The following is a 23,736-nucleotide window of genomic DNA, read 5'->3' on the forward strand; positions in this document are numbered from 1 at the left end:
AAAGGAATGAATTCCTATACAACGCTGAGCCTCTGGAAAATAATAAAATAAAATAAAAATAAATAAATAAACAAAGATACCATACCACTGCACAAGGGAAGCTATCATATCTCTATAGACAAGTATTCAAGGCAGTAAAGAGAGCAGGATGTCAAGAAAAAAAAATGGAGAAAGTTTTCATGCACACACACAAGTTACAAAAAGCAGGGGATGTATTTGCTTCTGAATCATTTCCACGTTACCAAATATTGACTGCCACCAAGGAGCTCTCACCTCTCTAAAATTCAGTTCGAAATGCCGGAGGTGCAGGCACTGCTCAAGTTTTTGCTGATGCTTAGTCCAAAACCGATCAAAGGCAGTCTCAGTTTCCTGCAACTGAGCCAGAAGCCTAAAAGGAAATACTGTAAGAGTGATGGATGCAACCTTCAAGGGACAATACAGTCTTCCACGGTAAACAGAAAGCCTCCTCAAAACTAAAAGGAAATACTGTAAGAGTGATGGATGCAACCTTCAAGGGACAATACAGTCTTCCACGGTAAACAGAAAGCCTCCTCAAAACAGTATTTCTCCACTTAAAAATTGAACCATATATATATATATATATATATATATATATATATTATATTGCACAGAATTGTACCGTAGAATAATATTTATGTTAAACTGAAACCCAACAGAAACATTCAGTTCTGAAAAGCTGGGAAGTGCTGCTTAGAGGCTAGCTGCTGTGCACACCTACTTCTCAGTTCTGACCTGGGGCATGAGGACTTGGGGCTAGCAAACATGAGGAAAATGTACAAATACTGGCCAAGACTCAGAGGAGCCAAAGCCTTGGGCTACAAGGGGAGGGGAAAAAAAAAAAAAAAAAAAAAAAAAAAGAGGAGGGCAAGAATATGTCCTGCTGTGACCAGCCAGCTGCCCTTACATTACTCTCCATGGAGAAAGGCCCACAAAACATTCAAGGTCATTGCTTCTACTATAAAGGAGCCTATCTGCTATGAAGATCATAGATGGCTGTACAGCAGTATTCACTTCACTTGTGATTTTGGCCCAGCACCTTAAGGCTTGACTTTCCAACTCATCTACCGCTGTTGCGTTTGACATCATGCTGTCCTACGGGCTTATCTCTACAGTGTGCTTTGCTGTGCTTAGCCTACATTGAAGGAAGGCTGTAGGTCAGAGTTTTAATGAAGTTTCATTTTAATGTCACAGATTTGAACACCGAATTCACAGGCTGAGCTGATTAGAAAAAAAACGCACACACATACACAGGTAATTTCAGCTTTCTTCAGATGTTATATATAAAGTGGGAACATTTTGCATAAATGAATACCTCCCTATAGCTGCCTTTCAGATGGGCAGTAGCAACACTCACAAAAAAGAAAAAAGTGGCTCCTGCCAAGCTTTGTTCATTGGAATGGACAGTTATTTAGAAAGAAACATCAGTCTAAGTGCGACAGAAATGTGAACTGACAGACCAAAAAAACAATACAGAACACTGCCTTGGGGAAATGAGCTAAGCTTTTATAGCTTTGCTCAGATTTACATCTGTTATGATGATAGAGAACTTAAAGGCTGGCAATCATCTGCAGTATGTGGTGGGGGACACAACACCTATTACCTTCCATAAACACATGCACATTGCTGTGTACATACTTCAAGAGCAGAGTACTTTCCAACAGCCCTCTGAAAGCTATTAGCTACACTGAGATCCACAATTTTAAAAGCTCCTTCAGGCTTGTTCAGAAACAAGAACAATCTCCTACTCCAACACTTTCTCTGAAGAAACAGTGTGAAATTAACTGTTGACCCCAGAGACCACAGAAAGAACTGACCATTGCTCAATTACCCAAGCGCAAAATCCTCTTCTGAAAACACTTTGTGTCAAGTATGGACGTTTAAAAAAAAAAACACCACACCACACACAGAGCTCCTGAATGACACAGTGGACAAACTACTCAAGAGAGGTATATCACTTCCACCTTTTTCTCTCTGCCTTCCTAACAGCGAGATGCTGGACTGTGCTTTGGTCTTTCTTACAAAGAAAGAATCTTCTGTTCAACTATATAGTTCAAGTATGACAAAAAGCCAAAAAACCACCACAGAAAGAAAAAAAAAAAAAAACAACAACCGCCCACAAACACACAGTGGTACTCTGTTAATACTGAAGTTCAAATTGTTTCCCATATTCCCTTAATTGCAGGTGACCAACAGATTACTTTGCTCAATACAGATCTGATAACAAAAGTGTTGTTTCTGAAAGCACTTTTCCTATGCTGGCTTTGCAATGCTTCCTTATTTGCTGAGCTTGCATGCAGAATTGAGTACTAGAGCCAGACATGGATCAAAAATCCAGAATAGCATCATGTGCAGTATTTTATATCTCTCACCTTTTTACAGTTGTTTGATTGTCTAGCTGATCTTGATTCAGTTTGTATTCAGGGTTCTCAGTAACTGGTTTTGTAATACTTCCAAGGATATCATCTCCCTGTTCTACTGCTAACCTTATATCCTCCTACAAAACAAAACCAAAAAGTCATCACAAAAATTCTGTAGGCTTTTTGGAAGACTTTATAAAGCACCAAAACAGAAAAAGAAAATAGCAATAGATAAACTTAGCTTAGCTTGATTAAAAGCAGTGACAAGTAAAGAGACTAAACACTAAAACTATACTATAGTTTAGATAACTATAGCCTAGATAGCCTTATAGTTTCTCACTAGGCTACAAAATTGTACATCTAAAACTTGAGATATTTGAAAACCTGAAATAGTTTCTATTTAAGCTGATTTGAAAGAACATTTGTCCATTCCTCAAAAGATTTCATACTTTACGATTGCATGCAAATACCATTAAATTTATTGTTGCAAAAACTATCATCAAATTCAACACAACTTACAAAGGAACTTCTATTTCAACATGAGTCATTATGCATTTTTATTTAGGCACCCAAAGATTTTCTTAACTTCAAAACAAGCCAAACAACTTCAATAGGATTACAGAGTCTGAATTTATCATCATATATTAACTTAAAATACTCTCCAGATTTTCTATTAATGCTGTTAGTCATAGTTTAAAAACACACTTTAACAGAAAAGGCATTTCTATACAAGTTACATACCTTCATTTTGTCCTTCTTCTCCGTGTGTGCTGCAAGAAGGGTGCTGGTTGATTGCACATCATTTGGCAGTTCAGTTTCAGCCAACTCAGTCCCAAAGGACTGAAGAATCTGAGCTGTTTGCTTAACCATTTGGGCAAAACTTTCTATAGCCTTTTGGAATTAAAAAAAAAAAGAAAAAAAAAAAGAAAAAATCATTGAAGATGTTTCAAGTTCAAACCACATGCATACACATACACACAGACAAATGCACACAAAATGCAACTCATAGCAAACACGCACAGCTGGACTACAAGACTGAAAAATGGTAAAAGCATAATTTGTAAGCAAGAGTAACCATCACCATTAATTTCTTAATTATATATTGTTTTCCTAGGCTTGCATCAGGTGTATCTTCCTCATTTTCATAATCTGGAGTTATTTTACAACTTGAATTTTTTCTTTCTTCGAGCAAAACCAATAAACCTCAGCACAACAATATACTGTAGTTCCTTTGCTCCAAGCCCTAAGAAAACCACTCCCAAGTCATTACTCATATTATTTCTCTAAGATGACTAAGTACCATTGGGAACATCATCTCACTCAGAGTAAGTCAACTTGCATCAACTGGAATCTGTTTCAGAAATGACAGTGTATAAAACAGAAGGGCCCATTAAACTGAAAAGTTGACACAATAACTAAGACTCACAGTGCGATGGGAGAGCCATCTGTTATGGCAGTAATCCAGGGTGCCACCAAGTTCTTCTGTTAATTGTGTTTTATCAATATAACCCTGCAGTTCTGATACTGAGCCCAGCATTATGATCTGCAACAGCAAAGAGGAAACATGATCAGTGGTGGTAGATTTCTAATTAGGGATTTTGAGCTAAACCCTCAGTCTCTGATGGGGTAATTTCTACTTAATACAAAAGTATGTGATGGAATTGTTTCCTTGGAGCAATTCCAGCAAAAGCAAACTTAAAAGTTGTTTCAACCAAAGGCAATGTACATTTAAATAGCTGCAAATATGAGCATGAGCATCAGGCTTAAGAGCACATTTTTATTTATTTAATTCTCTAAACCATACATAGTTATCTTCCAGCAGAGCAACACTACTTTATTCATTACTTGCTACTTTTCCTCACTGACCTGGGCCTGTGCTAGAGAATAATAGTATTTCCACAAATTCTGCATGTAGGGATATTATTCCCCAAAAGCAGAAATAAAGGGATAAAGGGGAAGTATTTTTAAGACTTGCCTTTACCTTTGAAATTGGCAGCTGATAAGTAAAAAACAAAGAAACAAACAAAAACAGCAAAAACAACTCCCCTTATCTGTACATATTATCATCTTTAGCACCCCTGACTTAAAAATATAAATGCTATGCACTTAAAAGTAGAAACTACGGGTTTATTGGCAATCTAATATCAGGCACCTATAGTAGGCTCACTCCACTAATAAAATTTATAGCAGCTTTCTTTGGCAGATGCATCTGTCAAAAACAAAATCCCCCCAAACCAAACAAAAAATTCTTCCAAGAATAAAACCATCATGAACTACCCAAACTGCTGAAACTACCTTTAAGCACCTTTTTTCAACTCCTCCCACGTTGGATAGATTAAATGCTGTACTAGATTTCTGATGATAAAGTGAAAACAGAAGACCTACTTACAGGCACTTTCATTTTAAACTCATCTTTGTTGAACTTGAAAGCGATGTCCGAGAGCGCTCGATGAAAGAACCCTGTTGGGCGCAGCACAAGGACTAGTTGCAGGTTTCCTGGGAAAGATGCCTGCAAAACAGGTTCACTCTGTGACTCGCCGAAGGCATTTTCACACCACGAGAAGCCTCTCAAGCCACAGAGCAACACGACAACAGTAACAGGGCGCCCAAGTCTTGCCCTGAATGCTTCTTTCAAAAAGAAACATACTTGGCTTTGGGAACAGGGATCTATTTTCCTGGTATCAAATTTTTCAGCGCTGGCTTCATTGCTCTTAAGGCTACATCACAGCCAAAGAGACTAAGGGACAGAGGTAGCTGAGGACTTTTTCCAGCAGCATTACTTACACACTTATCCTATCTTCTCTTTAGAGGGTACCAAGACAAATCTCCATTACCATCTGGGTGCATAGCAGCAAGTTTCTTGTTTGTGCATATATTTATCTTGCTAATTACCTACACAAACTATCAGCATCCTGGCTGAATTTCTCAGGCAGCAACTTAAGAGAAATAAGGCTGAGTTTTTCAGACAAAAATAGAAGTTCAAAATAAACACAAAAGAAGCCTCAATTAAGGTTTTTCCTCATCATTCCAACTAGTAGTTCAATAGATCTTTTCCAGTTCTGCAAGTGAGATGAGAGGAAACCAGCAGAAAGCAGAAGCAAAGCAATGAAGCCACATTAAATCACTAAATATCCACCTCTGCTGTGGCAGATGTTCACAAACTTAGTATTTAGCCAATTTTGAAACATGCGAGTCTTCGCCCCTATTCAGTATTTCCACTGTAGGGTAGGATTGAAGAAAAAGCTCCCTAAAGAGGTGATTATTATAATGATTAAGCACGCAGTTTTCTGCATCACACTGTTTGAAATTATGTCATATAGCTGGATTACTAAAAGAGAATTGAAACAGTGACTAAAGGAACAGTCTGTTTCTCTGTTTCTGTACCTAGTGAAAGTCTTCATATCTGAATGGTTGGAGAGTGGTATAACACAAATTGAAGGCTTATCAAAGGCATCAGTGATGTGGCACTCTCTTTTAAACAGAGAAATAGTTCGTTTGTTTTTCAGAAAGTTTCACAGATTACACTGTGGTTCCCAGATAATCGGTGTACAAGTGAGACCTCAGATTGATTAATGCACCTTAAAGAGTTGAGCTTTACTCTCTGCCTCCACATCACTGATGTCTAAATTTTCTGGAAAACCCAGTGATTCAGTCCTCAAGGGATGCGGTGGACAGCTGGGGGAAAAAAAAGAAAAAAAAAAGAAAAAGAAAAAGAAAAAGAAAAAACAAATTGCTCTCCATCTTTGTACTAGAAACAATCTTTCTGTGCCAAGTAAATACCTTGGATTGCTACACCTTGTGACCTGATTATTCCACAGTTATCAAACATGGGCAAAAAATGCTGTTGACAAACTTCTTGACTGTATTGAGAAGGAAAAGTTTAGGAGCTTTAACATTTATTCTAAATAACTGGAAGGAAGTCAATGGCAATTTAAATGATTTAACTAATGCTAACAAACTCCGCAAGAATGGATAAAATATATTTTTTCAGGAGATTTTTTTTTTTTTTTTTAACCAAAAGAGGGACATTTGTATAACCTATTCACACAGACTTGTGTCAGTTTATTTTGTGCCTGTAATACCAATGTGGACAGTATGACCGAGCTCTTAATTCCCTTGCTCAAATTCCCATAAGTAAAATCTAAACCAGCCAGTCTGCCCAAAACAGTGTGGCTGGGATCACTACAGGCTTCTATTGTTCAGACTAATTCCCATTCAAGATTTGTCAGGAACTTGGTATCTCCTGCAAAAGCTCAAATTCTTGATTACTTTGTTTGCGCTCATCTCTACTAGTGTGTGTCTCCTATATCTTCCCTTTGTTTTCTTTAAAAAGGGTTTTAAACATAACGCTTGCTCTGCCTCGCATGGTTAGGAGTCAATCCTGCAAATCAACATTTATCAAACAACCAGCAAGGGTGGATTTCTAGGGTAAACAATACTGGACCACTGACATCCCATTTTCTGAGTTTATACCCTCACTGCCAAAATATTACTATTTTCCTAACTTGTATATTTTTCTAAAGCTCTGGTGACTTGCAGACCCAATGACATGATGCAAGAGGCACTCATGATTGTGTTCAAACTCAGCACTGAACAAAAGACAGAACAAGAAGCCCAACCAGTCTCCATGCCAGTCCAGAGCCTGTCTGAAGCCATTGGGTACTGAGTAGACACAACAAGGACTTCTCAGTGGCACTGCGCCAAATGTTAAGAGTAAAAATAAATATCCATGAAAATTTAATAGTGTCATAATGTAAACTATCTTCAAGGACCATTTAGGTGGAGTTATTGATCATTCCTGAAGAAGGGTCTGTGTTGCCTACAACTGACTTTTTTTTCCCCTCCAAAAGCATCTTTCCTTATTTGCCTAAATAACACTGTTCCATCACAAGCATCTTGCCTCAAATATTGTACTATAACTAAGTTGATGCCTATGCAAAAGTGACCAGGGATAATACACAGTTACATTCTTGGTATCATTTTTGAACTGACAGTGTCACCTCTTCAAACTGAGTACCCTTAGGAGAGATACTGAAGCGGAAATTAAGACCTTTTACCATGCTCTCACACTTAAGAATTCAGTAGAAGACATCCTAGAAGCTTTCTCAGTTCAGTTTCCTTCTTTGAGCAATAATTTACAGAATTTATTGTGGCTAATAAATTCTAGAAATTTATCTAGCCATTAAAGAAGAGACATGAGGCTTTGACCCAAACATAATTCTACAGTCCACAACCACGTGCAAGGGACACGGAATTTCCTCTGCATACAGAGTAACAACAGTTCTCGATCATTCTTCAGCTAGAGGTGATAAAAGAATGACACTATTTTGCTTCTCTGCATAAATACCAACGTCCTTACAGCAGCTTGATGGCAAGATTTAGCTTACGATAGGTCAGCTGCAGCAAAGCCATCTTCAGCGGTCATGAAGACAAGCTGACATAGAGGACACACAAAAGTACTCCAAGTCCTTCCCTACAATGCTGTTAAACAGCACAGCTTAAGCAGGCAGTCACCAGCACAGGGACAGCTCGCATCCTACCTCAGCCCAAATTGTCTCTCACTTCCTCTCACCAGCATCACTACTGACACTTCCTCTATCCCACTTGATGGTACCCACAATTAGGTTTCTACCTGTTTGTCTCCCTTCTACACTTCTCCGTGAATTCAGAAACATGTCGGTTGCAATGACATACACGTTTAAAAACAGAAAAAAACACCACGTAGATGTATGTAGGCATGTAGATATCAATTGAAACTTTTAAACTAAAGCCTACCAACAAAGCCTACCAGCTACCAAGCACAATATTTCATTTCACAGAATCAAAACTAAGTCTGCTTAAACCTGGAATTTATATACAGCACAACCCTTAAAGCTTTCCAATACACAGATGTCTTTGCTACCCCTCAGTTGCCTCAAACCAGGGAGAAGAACCTTTAGTAGCTGCACAAAGCAAAAGCTACCTTAAATCCTCAGGGGAATCAGCTAATACTACTCAGAAACAGGATGATCTGCCTGCGTTACATCTTTTTGGCACTTGTGATATTACAACTCTGTTTTCAGGTTTTTTTAATACATTAAAAAGAATGTAATAAAAAGGGAGAAAACAAAACACTAACTATACCAATAAAACTGAAAATGTCTGAACATATAACGTTCTTAAAACACCCAAATCAACAAAGAAAAATTACACAGCATCTCAACATAACCTAGCATGGTCACACTTAGATCAGTTTTCTAGCTATTATCAACGAATAATTCCAGCGATTAATAAATTTAATTAAAAGGTTAAGCACACTACTAGGTTTTTGGCGTTGCTTTGAACAAAAGCAAAAATATCTCTGATAGGAAAAAAGTCTAGGGCTTAAAAGACTTTTCCCCATCTCGTCTCCTTCTTCAAGCCTAGATGACCCTTCAGTTTGCAGAATATGATGCAAAAAGCTAGGCTAGAAACTAGGCTAGCAGAAAACCATACGTAACATAAAATAGCACTTTTCATGACTATGGAGCATTGGTTACTAAACACTTTTTTCCACTTCATCATCCACTCACTAAGTAACCGCTCTCTCTCTATGAGCAAGGCCAAAGACCTCCAAGCTTGGATTACTGTACCTCAATTTCTCACTTTGGATGTCAAGCCAATAGAAAGATTCCAGATGGCACAGAAATGGGACTGCCTGGCTCCTGCAAGGTTTAGGCTGATAATAACACTCCAGGCTCTTCACTGTCTTCTAGTCTCCTCTGCTTAACTCTCCTCCTCTGCCCGCTTAACGTCTTGCCCCCAGGCTTCAAAGCACATAATGGCCCGGGCTGCTGCTGCATTGAAGGCTGTACACTGATACATGAAGAGCGAAGGGCAACGCAGCCCTTTGGACAACGCAGTCTCAAACAGAAGGTCTGAAAGTGGCACTCAAAGTGTTCTCAAGGGTGGCAAATCCTGAAGCGATCTTCCACAGGTGGCTGGATGAAACCCAAGTCTTGTCACTTCTAGAAAAGCTTACAAAGTTTCACAACTGGAGAAAGCTTCCCCATGACCTGAATGGCCTTCCTACCAACTGCTTCCTAAAGATCAGTTGCATACGTATATGTTATTCCCTAAGCACCAAAGCAAGAAAGTTTATTTCCTCTGGATTTTCAATATGAGGCTCATTGATGGCTATGAATGAAACTCTTCATGATGCTGACAGCAGACTTTTGCGGAGCTAAAAGGGTGAGCTCACACTTCAGTCTTTGCCCAGAGATGTGGGACATCATACCCACAATGCAGTTATACAAGTTTCATTTCTCTTTTTAATGAAACCAAACTGAAACTGTGACCAGAGCAGTATGAAACCCCAGAACACGCTGATTAGTACAGAATCTTGCTCCTGCAGTGTGCATTGATTACACCTTGGATTGGATAATGTGAGGAAGAGGCATTTACGACTCCCCAAAGCAGGGGAGAGTGATCTCTTTGGTCAGATACTGTCATTTCCCACTTCTCTCAGTTGGGACTCTAGAGAGTGTTTTTAGTGAGTTCTGGGACTGCAGCCTCCCTCAGAAGTCCTACATTATTTCTACAGCTCTCCCTACTTGTTCAGCCAGGGGAGCAGAAATATTCAGTAGGTCATCAACTCTGCCTGCCAGCAAAACCACAAGGTCTGCTGTGGCTCCATTCTTTCAGCAAGACATTTAACTGCAAATGGGGCATTTTAATACGAATTTATACTGAACAGAAGCTTGATCCAAGCCTTGGCAGCTGACAGGACAGTAATAATAATCCATACACACCTGCACTTCGACTTCAAGCAACAATGTAAAAACAGAAGAGCGAACAATTTGCAATGGCTAGCTGTTTTTCTTGTAATACAAGTTTGAGTTTTCTACAGCCTAAGAACATGCCAAATTAGTGCCAAAACTTCATCTTCAAAAACATAAAGCTTGTTTTTTGGCAAAATTCCACCTCTCACCCTAGCTTTCCTTGTAGACAGTATTTCTCACAGAGAAGCTTAAGGGTAGGATGAATTTTGTCCAACCTACAGCAATCTAAAAGGTATGCTTTTCATAGAATAAGCTATCTCCAGAAGGTTATCCATCCCACCTGTATTAGATGGGATGATTTACCCTCCAAATACATTCCTCTTGACTGCTGTAGGCCAATAGCCTCATTTCGGGATAGCTAAATCAAGAAAATAAAAACACATCTCGTTCGCAGTGTCTTGTGAGCCACAATCTGCACACTTGCAGTGGCAAAGGACAACCTCTGGGCACCTTCCCTTTGCAACTCTGTCAACTAGGATATAAACACAGCAAAGCCTGCTTGTCCACACATGCTTGCCTCATCCTCTGCCCTTGTCACATCTCAAGAAAAGTGAGGCCCTTTTCCCACCCAAACACCTCTGTTGGTTTCAGTTCTGCTGCTGCTACTTATTCTTCAACAGTATTCTTCTACTCAGAGCAAATGGTCCAGCCCTGTCCTTCCAATACCTCTGCTTAAGTAGCTTCGGAAGTTCTCCACAGTCTTGATGGACTCTACAACAACCTAAATTATCAACACAAGAGAGCACAGTGCTTCACTGCTCATTTTCTGTCACAGAAGAAATTAGTCCTTCCATCCCTTATAGATAGCAAAAAAGGAAAAATGAGGGCTAGAAAGACTTCATAAAATGTTTCCATATTAAAGTGTGAAACAAAAAATATTTCTTTGTTCACTTGGTTTCAAAAATGTATTTCTAGCATGCACTAAAATAATGTTTTATATGCAAAAAGCCTTGAAAAGGAGGAAAACAAGGAAGTCTGAATTTCCGGTTAACAGCTGTTCACCAATATATTTCCTATAGTTGTCAGAATATTGCTGTTGGGCAGATGCTGCAGTCAGGATAGTAGCATTGGGCAGTGCTCCAGCCCAGAGCACCTTGCACTGGCATCTCTGATTTCAGGATGCTCCCCCGAAATCCCTGTAATCCCCCCACGGTGATTATAGATCATTGAAAAAGACTGCAGGATAGATACTGCAGGAACTAGTGCAGATGAGACAAAAGCCTAAACTCTTCTCAAATAACACAAGAATAATATCCTCACATACAGCCGTAAATTTAAGCAATACTAAGATGTTAAAGATACCACGCTTTCAGGCAAAAAGTTCATTCTGGACAGCCCAAATGACACTTACATACTTGAACAATAACAAAAGAAAACAACAAAAACTGACTGTTCAGAAGAACAAGCAACTTAAGCCTCTAGTTACCCTTGAGCCATTTAAAAATCTTTGTCTATCAGTGGATGGACACTTTTAGAAATATATGCCTCGAGTTCCCTTCCAGCAATTATAATATAGTAGACAAGGATTTCTCACTCTTTCCTTTACTGGAATGGGTATAAGGCTGGCATATTCAGATATTCAGGCCTGATGCAAATCCTGCTTGAGGCCCCCCAGAAGTACTGCCACATGCTGCCCTGGCAGCATCAGAAAGCTAAAGCTGAGCAAGGTCAGGGGAAGAAACATAAGAAAGCTCACACCTCTAACAGATACTTCAGCTAGGAAGTACAATTTCTCTTTTAAATAAAGCTCTCAGAAGAAGAAGATTCTCAGACTGCATAAGTGTTTTTCAGCAATCCAAATAATGCTGCTCATGGTTTCATCTACTGAAACCTTTTCAATCTTGCACCTCTTAAATTTCCAAATGAACTTCAAAAATCAGATTTTTGTGTAATTTCTTTATATTTTTAATTGTTAACTTTCAAAAAAATGTTCATGATGGAAATGTATTGGGGGAATATTTTATCATGGTTATATATTCATCCAGGAAAAGTCCCATAGAGACAGTAATGTAGTACCTCTAGATAAGTGCATTTTAATGTATGATAGAGAAACAGTTTTTGGATTAAAATGGGGCTACAGAAAAAAATGACATTTACAATTTTGATTTAGTTTTTACTTTGCAGAAATAAAATTTACAGGGATGAAAAATTAAGGAAAAGATGCTAACAGCTTTGTCAGCACTTGCTGAAAAGTTTATAAGTATAAAAATTCAAACCAGGATAGTGAGAGAAAAGAACTAAACAACATAGCTTGAACAATATAGCTCAAAGCATGTCCTGGAAAAAACATAAATCTCTTCTTCCTACTTTTATGGGTGAGTTAGGAAGCAATTCTTTAACAATCTTACTTTTACTCTTAAAAACAGTAATTAAAGAGGAGACTAAATTTAACAGTCTGCTGACATTGCTAATAGTATGTAGTAATTTCTTGCTCTTCATTCAAACACAAAAGTTTTTACATCTGAGTGCCTAAAGGTGGCACACGCTTAGGAGGCAGTTCAATGGGTAGACTATTTAAAACATAGATAAAGTCTGTTACTTCCACTTCAAATTGTTCTCAAGATAGGACCCCAAACCTCAAAATCTTTCTAAAAAAGAAAAGTGGTTCCCAAGCTTTGAGAAGCTCTCAGGGCAAAGAGCAGATCCCACCTGGCTGAGGGGCATGGGTATACACAATATTCCCAGTGCCTTCATGGGTTGATGGTCTCAGCAGCCCCCAGCTGTATGAAAAGCATTTTATAAACACATCATGCTGGGTCTCAGTTGGCTGCACAACCCCCCCAGAACAATTAGATACTGTTAAGGGTGATATATCACCTAATATATTGTTGGAGAAAGGTGTTTTCTATATTTTTATTTATAGAGGAGAGGTTTGGTATGAAAAGATCCTTTCAAGTATTTAATATAAATCGGTACTCACTGCTATCCGCAGTATAGAAGCTTTCACAGAGGTCCATTTGTCCAGTCTGCGATCTATGACAAGAATAAATCCAATTCCAGCATCTGGTAAACTAAGATTGGAGGAGAAGAGAGGAAAAAAAAAGTTTAATTAAATGTATTGGTAAAACTGTTCTGGTTCTCTCACTCAAAAAAAAAAAAAAAAAAAAAAAAAAAAAAAAAAGCATAGCTTGGACATTTAAAGAAAAAAAAAAGTAGCTTGACCTTTTTGTGTAAGCTCTTCTTTACTTAGGATGTTTACATGAACATATTCCATTCACATTAGAAAGATGCAGCAATCCCAAACATATTCCACAGAGCTTCAGACCATATTGAAATCATGAAATGTTCTTATCCACAAAAGGCACGTTTTTTTTGTTTGTTTTTACATTTATTGTGCAGAGATTACTTCATAAGAAAGTAAAACTCATTGATTCTTTACAGTTTTGGTGCTGATATAATCCACCTTCCATAGTGTTTTCAACAGTATAAATCCAGGGTTAAAACAAAGTAATTTTTCTTCTGCATCTGCTTTTTGCCTTTGTATTGTTTCCTTCCCTACTAATGTCTAAAACTCCTTAAAAACGTAAATCCATATGATCATTCCATGCTCCTGATCTGCGCGTCTGAAATTCTTACATCCTTCCCGGCTGCAAATTTGTCCTCAGGTATATGTTTACATTTACCAAAACAAAAAATCCCTGGAGCCCTTAAAAACTCTAAGTCACAGATGAGACAAAGGAGGTAAGATTCCCTTCTCTGAATGGAAATATCTGTGAAAACGATCGCCCCCTGAAATCCTTGCATGAAGATGACCTCCTTTTTTTCTGCCGTGTTCGGCTGCATGTGCTAGGGAGCACAAACAGGGAGCTCCGCTCCCGCTCCGCAGTTTTGCGTCCAAGCTGATTGCATAATGCCGGCCGTGGAGCCGCCCAGCAGATCACAAGCAGAGTGACAGGGACAGGCCAGCACCACGTAGAGACATGTGAAATTGCTATTTTCCTGTTTGCTTGGTATACAGGAAATATTTAGATGCGTGCTGTACTCTCATTCAGGTTAACAGTGAGGAAAAAAAATGCAAACGTACTGCATGTCTGTACTGTGTAACATGCACGGAAATATTATGTATTGGTTTGCTATCATCACACTTTGAATAAAATCAACACAACAATGTCAGGATTCCTTATGCAAGACCGAGCTGTATGAAAACACAAGCTTTGATTTAGAGTAAGATTATACTGATAACAAGGTAATAACAGGATATGAAAGAGGAGGAAGATGACAGGTATCCAGGTGTAGCATCTCAAGCTAACCTTCAAAATGAGATTTTTTTTCATAACCGCCCCCCTCCTTTATACATTGTAAATCCCTCAAATATTTAGGAGGAACTAAAATATGCAGATGCACAAAAAGAAACATCAATCACATTTTCAAAAATGCTAAGCATTTATTTTAATACAGGACAGTTTTAGACATCACCTCTCACTACCCACACTCAATGCATATGATTTAACTCCTGCCTCTGAGTAGGATAAAAATGATAAACAGCATCTGAGTACTTGACTTGTGAACGCAAATAACTCTAGTAGACTTTATAAAAACAAACAGACACACAAAACTGGAATATGTTTTACCACTACAGTAAGTTCACCGATTTACTAAATCTCTCTCTCTTTTTTTTTTTTTTTTTTTTTTTTTGGAAAGATGCTTTTCAACGTCTTTCTGCTTCCTACTAAATGGGCTCAGCATTTCAACCTTTTGTCACTGAGCAAAACAAAATGCTAATAGCAACCCAAAATAACCACATATCCGAATGAACTCCTTGGGCCAGCCAGCTGTATATGGATGAGATGAATACATGGAATCTAAAGAGTGCTAAAACTGTTCCCACAGCAGTTCACAGGGGTTTGGGAGAGTTTTAAGATTCCCAAAGCACTATTCCACATCCTCAATAGAAGCCCATGGGAGTTCTCAGATTTCTGCAGAATTCCTCAGTGCAGAGCATGACCTCAGATCCAACAGAATACCTATGTATTTGTAAGATATTTCCAGAACCTACTGACAACCTGCACAACAGGAATAAAACAAAAGCCTATGACAGATCATCAGTAAGATTTTTCAGGGCAAAGCAACTGACTTCAGATCATATATGCTCTTCATATAGATTTCTTTTTTTTTTTTTTTTAAAAAAGTGTATCTCTATTCTGAACCCATCACTGAGTTTTGTATGCTTGTATGCCATTCGGTAAAACAAAAACTATTAATGGCAGGGCTTAAATCAACCTTTAAAACCTTTTCTGGCACCTTACTACCATGATCAGACCATACATAAGGAGATGAAAGATAGTAAAGCACAAATAAATATATTAGAAAGTTTCCCTTCATGGGTCAAACTGATTGTTACGTAAGATACTCCTGACAACAGATATATTGACAACAGCATTTTGTTTCAAAGCCCCAGCTACTGTGCCCAGGATGCAACTCCCACAAGCGACAGGCAGAGAGTGACAAGCAGAACTAATGTGTCACGTATAACAAGGCAGAAGGCAGCATTAGGAAGGCAGCAGAGTCACCTATTCAAGGACCAGTATATACTGGTAGGAGCAATGTTTGCTCTCACAGACTCACTCCACTCCCTGCTCTCTCTCCCTTGCCATACACCCTGCATATATTGCTGCTCATTGATAGGCAAAACCCCTTTTTTTCCAGGGCACAGGATGGATAGGAATCTGGTAACAAGCAGGTGCTGATATTTGCCTCCTCACCGAGCTGCAGGTGCCACTGGTACCTCTCTACGTCAACCATATTCATCACATCCTATCCAAGTATTCATTTCCCCTTTTTCCACTTTCTCCCCCCCCCCAACCCCTTTTCTTTATTGCTGTATTTGCTAACAAGTCTTTGCCTTTCAGAACCCATGTCTCAGGAGAAGCAAACTGGCGCACACAACCTCTTACCTCTCACCCGGCTTCACCTCAGGCCTCACTGCTGTTATGTTGTGGGCAGCTCTCATCAGCCTAGTCCAGGGAGCCCAGTTCATCCAATATAACCAATAATCACATCATCAGCACCTCCATTTGCTTCTCATTCACCTGTTGAATCACTCTCATGCTCTGCTGCCTTGTCCCAAGCATAGCATTTTTTTTTAAACATTTACTAGCACAAGTGGCCAAATCAGTTCTCATCCTTCCCTTTTCTGAATATCTCAGCCCTCTCATCACCCATCCCATAAGCTAAGGCTTCCCTTAGCCTATGCTCCTCTTCTTCCCTCAGGATCTTCCATTGGCTGCAGTCCTGCCTGCCAGTTGTCTTAGGCAGCGTGCCTGCACCCCACGAGACAGCCTTGTACAGTCTGAACAACTCGCCTTACAACCATGAGGCGGCCCTTCCTCTGGCCTTGGATGAGGCACATGTAGCAGGGGTGGGTTAACCCCAGACTCAAGTGGCTGCTGAGCGTGTGTGACCTGGGATTTAGAAAGACTTTTCCACAAGAAATTTTCTTGACACAAAAGCATCCTTCTTATAAATGTCAAGTCCCAGAGTCCTTGACCAAAGGCTGGAGACACTTGAGCTTCTCAAACAAAGGACTGTTTGAAAAGCACAACAGATTGGCCCCAGCCTCCTGGGAACAAGGCAGTTATTTTAGTCAAACATGAAAATAAAAACTCAGGTAGAATACTATGAATGGGAAGAAAATTTGGCAGAGTTGTAAATGACGGGAAATTAAACCTTACAGCAAGGAACAGCAGAAGATCGTAACAGAAGCACCTGCCTACTGAGGTTTCTTGATGGTTCTCTACAATCTTCAATTTCTGTTTTTGTTTAGTACAAGAACAGGAACTTGTATCCAATGTACTTTCTGAAAGATAATTTATAGACTTGTAATTCAAATTTAGTGCTTCCTTCCTGCCTTCCTCTGAGCACAAATAAATCAATCAATCACAGGAAAATATCACAAGATAAGTTCTGTTCTTCTATTTATTCCCAAGCATAAAAAATAGAATATTTTTTGAAAGCCACTGCCGTCATCCATGTTCTGCAGGGAATGTGTGTGGCAGACTTGCAGAGGTCAGGCCAGTAAGGTAGAAAGCAGGGAAAGTGGAATAAGGGCCACAGAGGAAAGATACTGAGAGAAAAACATAGCAGAAAGTGGACTCTGTGCAGCCCAGTCCTGCCTTAGGAGCCTAGTGTAATACCAGTTGGAAAGGGTAAGAGAGAGAGGCTAAAGAACCTTCCCAACAAGCACTACCTTCTCAAGGGTAGAGCAATAACTGAGTTTTCCTCTCAGTGCCTCCTCAGCTTTAAATTATGGCGACATTTCTCTTTTTGGTCTCATTTGCAAGACTTATGATCTCATGTACCTGGGGGAAAGGGTGGGAAAGCTTATAGAGCATAGGATTGAGAAAAGAAGCTTCCCTCTGGGGTGTGTGGAAGCAATTACATAGTCATCATCTGAAAGACCCTTGCATTTCTCCAAGGTATGGGTGGTGACAAATAAGTTCCCTTTGCTTTTATACTGTTAGCTGAAAACTGCTTGCACACATTGCTTTATTACAAACAAAAATCTTTTTGTTTGCCAGAGCATCTTGATAATATCAACTTCCCCCCCCCTCCCCCAAGGGCAGCATTTTTGGCTAAATAACTTGTGCTTAATAAAAAATGAATTTCTTGAAGCTTCATTATTAAATAATATGTATATGTTAGTCTTAAGATTTTTTCCTACTTTTCTTACTAAATACCTCTGCCTGTACATTCAAATTCATTAGAAGCTCTTGTTTTCAACAGCTGAACAGTTGTTTTGACAAAGGGATATCAGCAGAGCTCAGTGAGGAACTAGTACATTGAGCAGAGCACCAAAGCAACACTGCACTCTATGGACAAATCACTTCACTATACACTAGAGCTGTCTTTAAATCCCTAATACCACCCACTTGGACAGCTCGCTCTGGGAAAATGAACATTTTGAACAAAGCACATTCCCATCACGACCCTGTTGATAAAAAAAAGTACTTCCCAGCAGCTATCACTTTGAAGCCAGAAATCCTCCTATATTCAGCCATCAGAAGACAAGTTAGAGTGTGACAAAGTGACAGTTGGGGGAGACAACTCTTTCTTACTTATGTTTCACAGATATGGAATTGAACCCATTAATGCTTTTGGCAATGAATGAAAGCAGAAAAGGGCATATCAGCTTATGAGCCTTCACATATGTTTTAGAAGACATATGGTAAAGAATATGGTATTAACAATGCAAGATTACTATAGTGGGAATGTCTATGTATAGAAATAATTTAGCTACGCCTTGTGGCGCCACAAGCCAAATGAACCAAAATCCTTTTCACCAGTTACCAGTTTTATACGGGCCTCCCCGCAAAGAAAAAATTGCAGCAACACTTCACCCGGAATAGTCATGCCCACATCTCTGCCCCTTGCATCCCTTATGCAGGCTGACTCAATGATTTACAGGTTCCAGAAGAAGCAACTTTTCCTACAGAAGGAAAATTCAATGGTTTACAAACTTAAAGCAGCTACCTCAGTTTTCACATACCCACTGCATGTCTCTACCTGCTTTATACTGATCCAAGGAGGCGCAGTCGCTGTTCAATTTATTACTGCTTGCCACTGCTTTGTACAGCTAGTATTTGTATTCAGGGAAGCATTTGTGCAGCTGGAGCGTTTCCCCTTCTGAGTAAGGATGCTGTAAGGTTAAGTGTCTCCTAACCTTTAGGACCCTTCTTCATCTGCTGCTCCTTACTTTAAAATAGAGACTGAAATTTTCCTAAAATCAGTAGGAAGCTTGTTTTTTTTCAGTCTCAGGATTTAAGCATCTATTACGACCTTCAGCCTGACTTAAATCTGTATTTAAAGTCAAAGCAAAACAAGCTCTAGATATGATACTCTTTCCTTACTGAGAGGTGTTTTACTTATGAAATTCTTAAAAATATATTTATACTTAATTGGATCTCTGAGTATTTTGATATTATCATGGCTTTTTCCTTGACATCCAAAATGAGATAAAGATTGGAGATCTTAACCTCAAAAGTCACTCTCTCTAAGGAGAATAAAATAGTCTCAAATTTTCTTAAGTGATAGACAAAAGAAAAAAACCCAACCAACCAAACAAAAAAACCACATGCTCCACAAAGCTCTGATTTGAAAGTTTCACAGAAGACAGGCTTTTACAGTTACATTACTCACAGCTGCAGAAGGCCCATGATGGAAGCAATTTAAAGTAGGCACAGAAAGACTATAAATCAGATATTGTTTGACTTTATATTGAACAATGAACATTCTAGTTTCAACCCGATCCAACTGCTAAGAGAGTGTGTAGGTTTTCACGCTGTATCTACATTGAATAGTGCTTTGTAATGACATTGATAATTGAAGCCTTACGTATTTTTCTAAAAACGTGTAAAGTATTACTGAAATGTTCACATGAAAACCACTCTGAAGTATAAAAACAGATTCAATTTGAGAGTTCATAATCCTTTATAACAGCAACATTACCCACAGTATGCCAAATTTACTGCATAAACATACAAATCAAAATGACTTGCACAACTCATGCAAGTTGGAAACATTTTGACAAATGTAGTCTTACTTACATCTTACTTACATCTATTTGCTATGAACTAGCACACATTAAAGTGGCTTTTTTTAATATATATATGACAGTTTTACAGGAGTGTCAAAATATTGGGGGAAAAGGAACAATCCTCCAAGAAAAATACATAGTATGAAAACATCTTCCCAAAGACAGCTGCAAAGATACAATTGCATGGTATCATTGTGACATGTAATTGGTTAGACTGCAAATAGCAGGTTAGTGCCAGAGATGCATATGGATGACTAGTTAAGGTGAATCGCACACATCTAAGAATAGATCTGTTCTTAACAAGCCTGACATTTAAGAACGTAACACTTATGCATACCCAGGTAAAACTCTTCAGCTATACAGCAGGCCTCCTAAATCCAATTAGCATGACATTTCTTTAGATGCAAATGCCAAACCTGATGTGTCAGCCTGGATCCTCCCAAGAATCAGGCTCAGTTGAATCGCCTAACTAGACTAACAGACAACAGTTTTTATTCCAGCAATGTTTATGAAATACATCTATGCAAGAGCAGCCTCTAGTGGTTTATCCAAAAATCATTGAATGCCAAGTATATAAATGATTATATAAAACCCCTGGCAATAACAGTTGCATTTCACCCAGCACAGCTAATGTCGCAGTGCCTGCAACAGAAACACAGAAGGAAGACTTGCATGTAAGGAAGGAGGCAGGACTTCTGTTGATTTTGGTGTTTAAAAGTCAGATCTAAGACACACTCCTTTCTCCTCCCAGAGTACAACTAAATTACTATAGATAAAAAAATGCACACCATGCTACTCTCTATTTTCCTTCTCCACTGGAATTCTGTGAATAGATGAATTAAGTGTGCATGCAAAGAGACCCCGAGCATTTCAGCCTTGTTACTTCAGTTTTGATAGTTAATCCCCTCCCTTCAGAGAAATAGATGAAGCTGCAGGGAAAAGAAACAAAACTACACTTTTGTGTTGGAATGGAGTCTGTTTAAAGGTTTCATGATTAGATAAGGCTCAAACAATAATTCTTCCCTGCTTCCCGCCATTCCTGTATGCACTGTTCTCTTCTTCCATTGCCTCATTCCAGTTGACTGTCCTTAATCATATTTCTGAATATACCACTGATGAAACCTTTATCTGCTCCCTCTATTACACTTACTTTTGGTCTCAGCTGTTATAATTTCATGCCCCAAGTACTTCTGAAAAAAACATGTACGTATTCCATCTCTCAGAACTAGAGAGGCAGGGAATCTTCAGGCACTAAACTGAGGATCAGCAGGTGTGCAGTACATAGGGAAGAATTTAGATGAGTGGTGGGTTGTGACGTGGCATAAGTGAGAAAAATGATGGGCAAGTCATCGTAATTTGCTCATGAGGCAGAAGGGTCAAGCAGAATAAACACAGCCTGGAAGAACAACACAGTGAACACGCTTTCAGAAAATAAATAAGCACAGACAAGACATTGAGCCAATGGCAAGACATTTTAAAGGCCAGATACACAGGAGAAAAAAATAGCAAAAGCATCTGCACACACCTTCGTCTAAGCAGCTGATGCAGTTTTAAAACTTGAGAGCCTGCGAAAATTTGGATCAAACTTCCAAAAGGTTGGCCCAGAACCACCTGTGTTTAACCCACTCCAATCCCATTTCTGGTTCTCAAAATCCTTCAATCGCCAGAGGATTGGGACAACAACACTTCACTGCACCTGCTCCCAAAGCAAGAGCCTACATGGAAAATGGGCTACTGCTAGTAGAGACATACTGTAGATGAGGCAAGTGACGACTCACTGACGACCAGGCTATATCATAGCGTACCAGGGCCTATCTTAAGCCTTGGTCTCGAAGGAAACCATGGCGCTCATACCACACAGCAGAGCAGGGCTGAAATCATGTGATACAAGTGCAAAAACAGTCACCAGAGGCACTTCTCTCATGCGCTACTTTTATGTTTCCTACCCAAATTAGCAGCACTGGTATACACTTCATTGATTTGTTTTTGAGTATTTATACCAACGTGTACACACTCTCATTTCTCTTTTCCCTACCCACTCAGCCCCAGAGATACTAGCATCACTATCTGTTTTGACTGGTCTCCATAGCTCTCCTCCATTATCTCCCATATTATTATGTACCCTGAAGACACACTCTAACTTTCAAGCCAATGGCTCCTTTAAAAAAAAAATAAACATTACTGACTAAAGTGCAGCAATGCTGGCTCTATTCCTATCAAAAACACTGACATCTTTTCTGCTCTAAAAAGCTTATGCTGTAAGGGGGTAGCTGAGGGAATGTAGTCAATGCTGTAAATTAGAACTGAAGTGAGCAGGCATCATCATCTCACCCTGCCTCTACCACATGCATCGACTTCCTTTCCGTGGTATCCATCAGCCTTTTTACATAGTAATTTTATTCCTCTGAGTAAAAAACTCGGAATGACTTGGATGAATTTTTACAGGTCAAGGAGATCATCTTTAAATGAAAGCCTCTGTTTAACATACCCCCTTTTAGTATGTGAAATTCACTAAAAGCAGTATTTTAAACAGGAAAAACTTTAATATTTAAGCAGAAGAGCAAGTGTAAATACTTCAAGATAAATTCCAGCTTTTGTAAGAGGCATTTGAAGAAAAACAACAATTCAGAGCATTCATTTAGGTTTAACTGCAGATGGCTGAAGTAGGCCATGCTATCCTTGAGGGACTGTTTAGGATAAATAGGTCAGCAAAGGCAGAAGTGCTCTATGCTGGTTAAGGTTAAGTAACTATGAGCAACAGAAAATCTATATGATTCTCATTTTAGGAAGTCAGACTGCAAAAAATACATTTTTTCCATCTGCTGGGATATATGGTATTTGAAAAATATTTCCAATATTCTTCAAGAACCTCTAATGCCAGAGGATTCATACAACCTTATCTGGGATGCTGTGTACTGTGCTTAAGAAAGGTTAGCTCCTACTGAAATAGGTATAGAGAATACTTACCTGGGAGAATAAGGAAATAAAAAGCCTTCTGATGCTATCTATCAATCTCATTTAAACAGGAAGGTCACTACTAATGCAGATACCAAGTACTGGAAAGCATACTGGCATACATGTTATCCAGACATACTAAGTGGCAGAAGGTCTGTTCAAGCTAAACATTAAGTAGAAATAAGATTAATTCTGACATAACATTGCTTTATTATTGAGGTAATGTGACACTTAACACATCCTGCATACTTTTTTCCTCCAAAGCCCGTTCACTTTTCTGGTCAAAATCAGTATTTATACCACTGTTCCTTAGGCAAAGCCCTATTAAACACTTGATTCAAGTTGTTTTTGTGTCTTATTCTCTCTCCACTGCCCCCATCCCTGCTTAAACATATCATCAATGAGGTTAACATTCTATACTCAGGAATTCCCAAGCAAGTTCCAGACAGCCTTTTAACATGGCCAGAGAAGATGCAAGTTAACATTTTAAAAACTGTATTTAATCAACAACTTAAAATATAGTTTTCCCTAAAACTGCCCATCTTGGAACAAAGCATGCTGAAAGACTTCATTATTTGGAAAATTCTGCAGCCATGTGGGGCTGGTGGATATACTTAGGAACAAGCAAAGGTAAGTAAAATTGCTAGCTTGACGGCAAGAGTAAATGAAACACATTTGAAGTCCAGTTCCACTCCTTTTTCATCTCCAGCTGCCTGTATCATTTACTTACACCCCAGAGTTAGGGAGCATGTGACACTGTTTAAGATTTGCAGACATCTTGCCACTTTTAAAAAATGTTTGAACTCTAGGTGAAGCTGAGCACTTTAGTAATTTACTATATTAATTTCCAGCAGTCTGGATACGGGGGAAGCCTGCTTCCTGAGGGCAGTGAACCAGCATTAACTTAGCAACTCTTTTCAGAGGTGCAGAAGATATCATCATAATGCTATGTGTACAAGGTTTGTAAACTCAGCACTCAGCTCGTTAGCTGAGACATTGCTCATCAGAGTGGCAGGAGGACAAACTGGCCAACACCTCATCAACCACGCAGGATTAGAAGGGTACTCAGGTT

The 23,736-nt window shown here is 39.0% G+C and overlaps 1 protein-coding gene across 4 annotated transcripts in view; it reads right to left on the reverse strand.

Moving 5' to 3' along the window:
• Window positions 1-23,736, reverse strand: part of MCF2L (MCF.2 cell line derived transforming sequence like) — a 120,459-nt gene that overhangs the window by 20,172 nt on the left and 76,551 nt on the right. For all 4 annotated transcript variants that reach the window (XM_088530508.1, XM_088530500.1, XM_088530485.1 and 1 more), the window contains exons 4-9: window positions 13,098-13,188; window positions 4,768-4,887; window positions 3,805-3,921; window positions 3,120-3,269; window positions 2,391-2,515; window positions 274-388 (exon numbers count right to left, since the gene is read on the reverse strand). In XM_088530508.1, the coding sequence (XP_088386634.1) occupies window positions 274-388; window positions 2,391-2,515; window positions 3,120-3,269; window positions 3,805-3,921; window positions 4,768-4,887; window positions 13,098-13,188 (718 nt within the window). The remainder of the gene's footprint in view (window positions 1-273; window positions 389-2,390; window positions 2,516-3,119; window positions 3,270-3,804; window positions 3,922-4,767; window positions 4,888-13,097; window positions 13,189-23,736) is intronic.

The sequence above is a fragment of the Tinamus guttatus genome, unplaced genomic scaffold (assembly GCF_059628265.1).
Source record: "Tinamus guttatus ecotype Peru unplaced genomic scaffold, ASM5962826v1 Tinamus_guttatus_pri_ptg000030l, whole genome shotgun sequence".
Lineage (NCBI taxonomy): Eukaryota > Metazoa > Chordata > Aves > Tinamiformes > Tinamidae > Tinamus > Tinamus guttatus.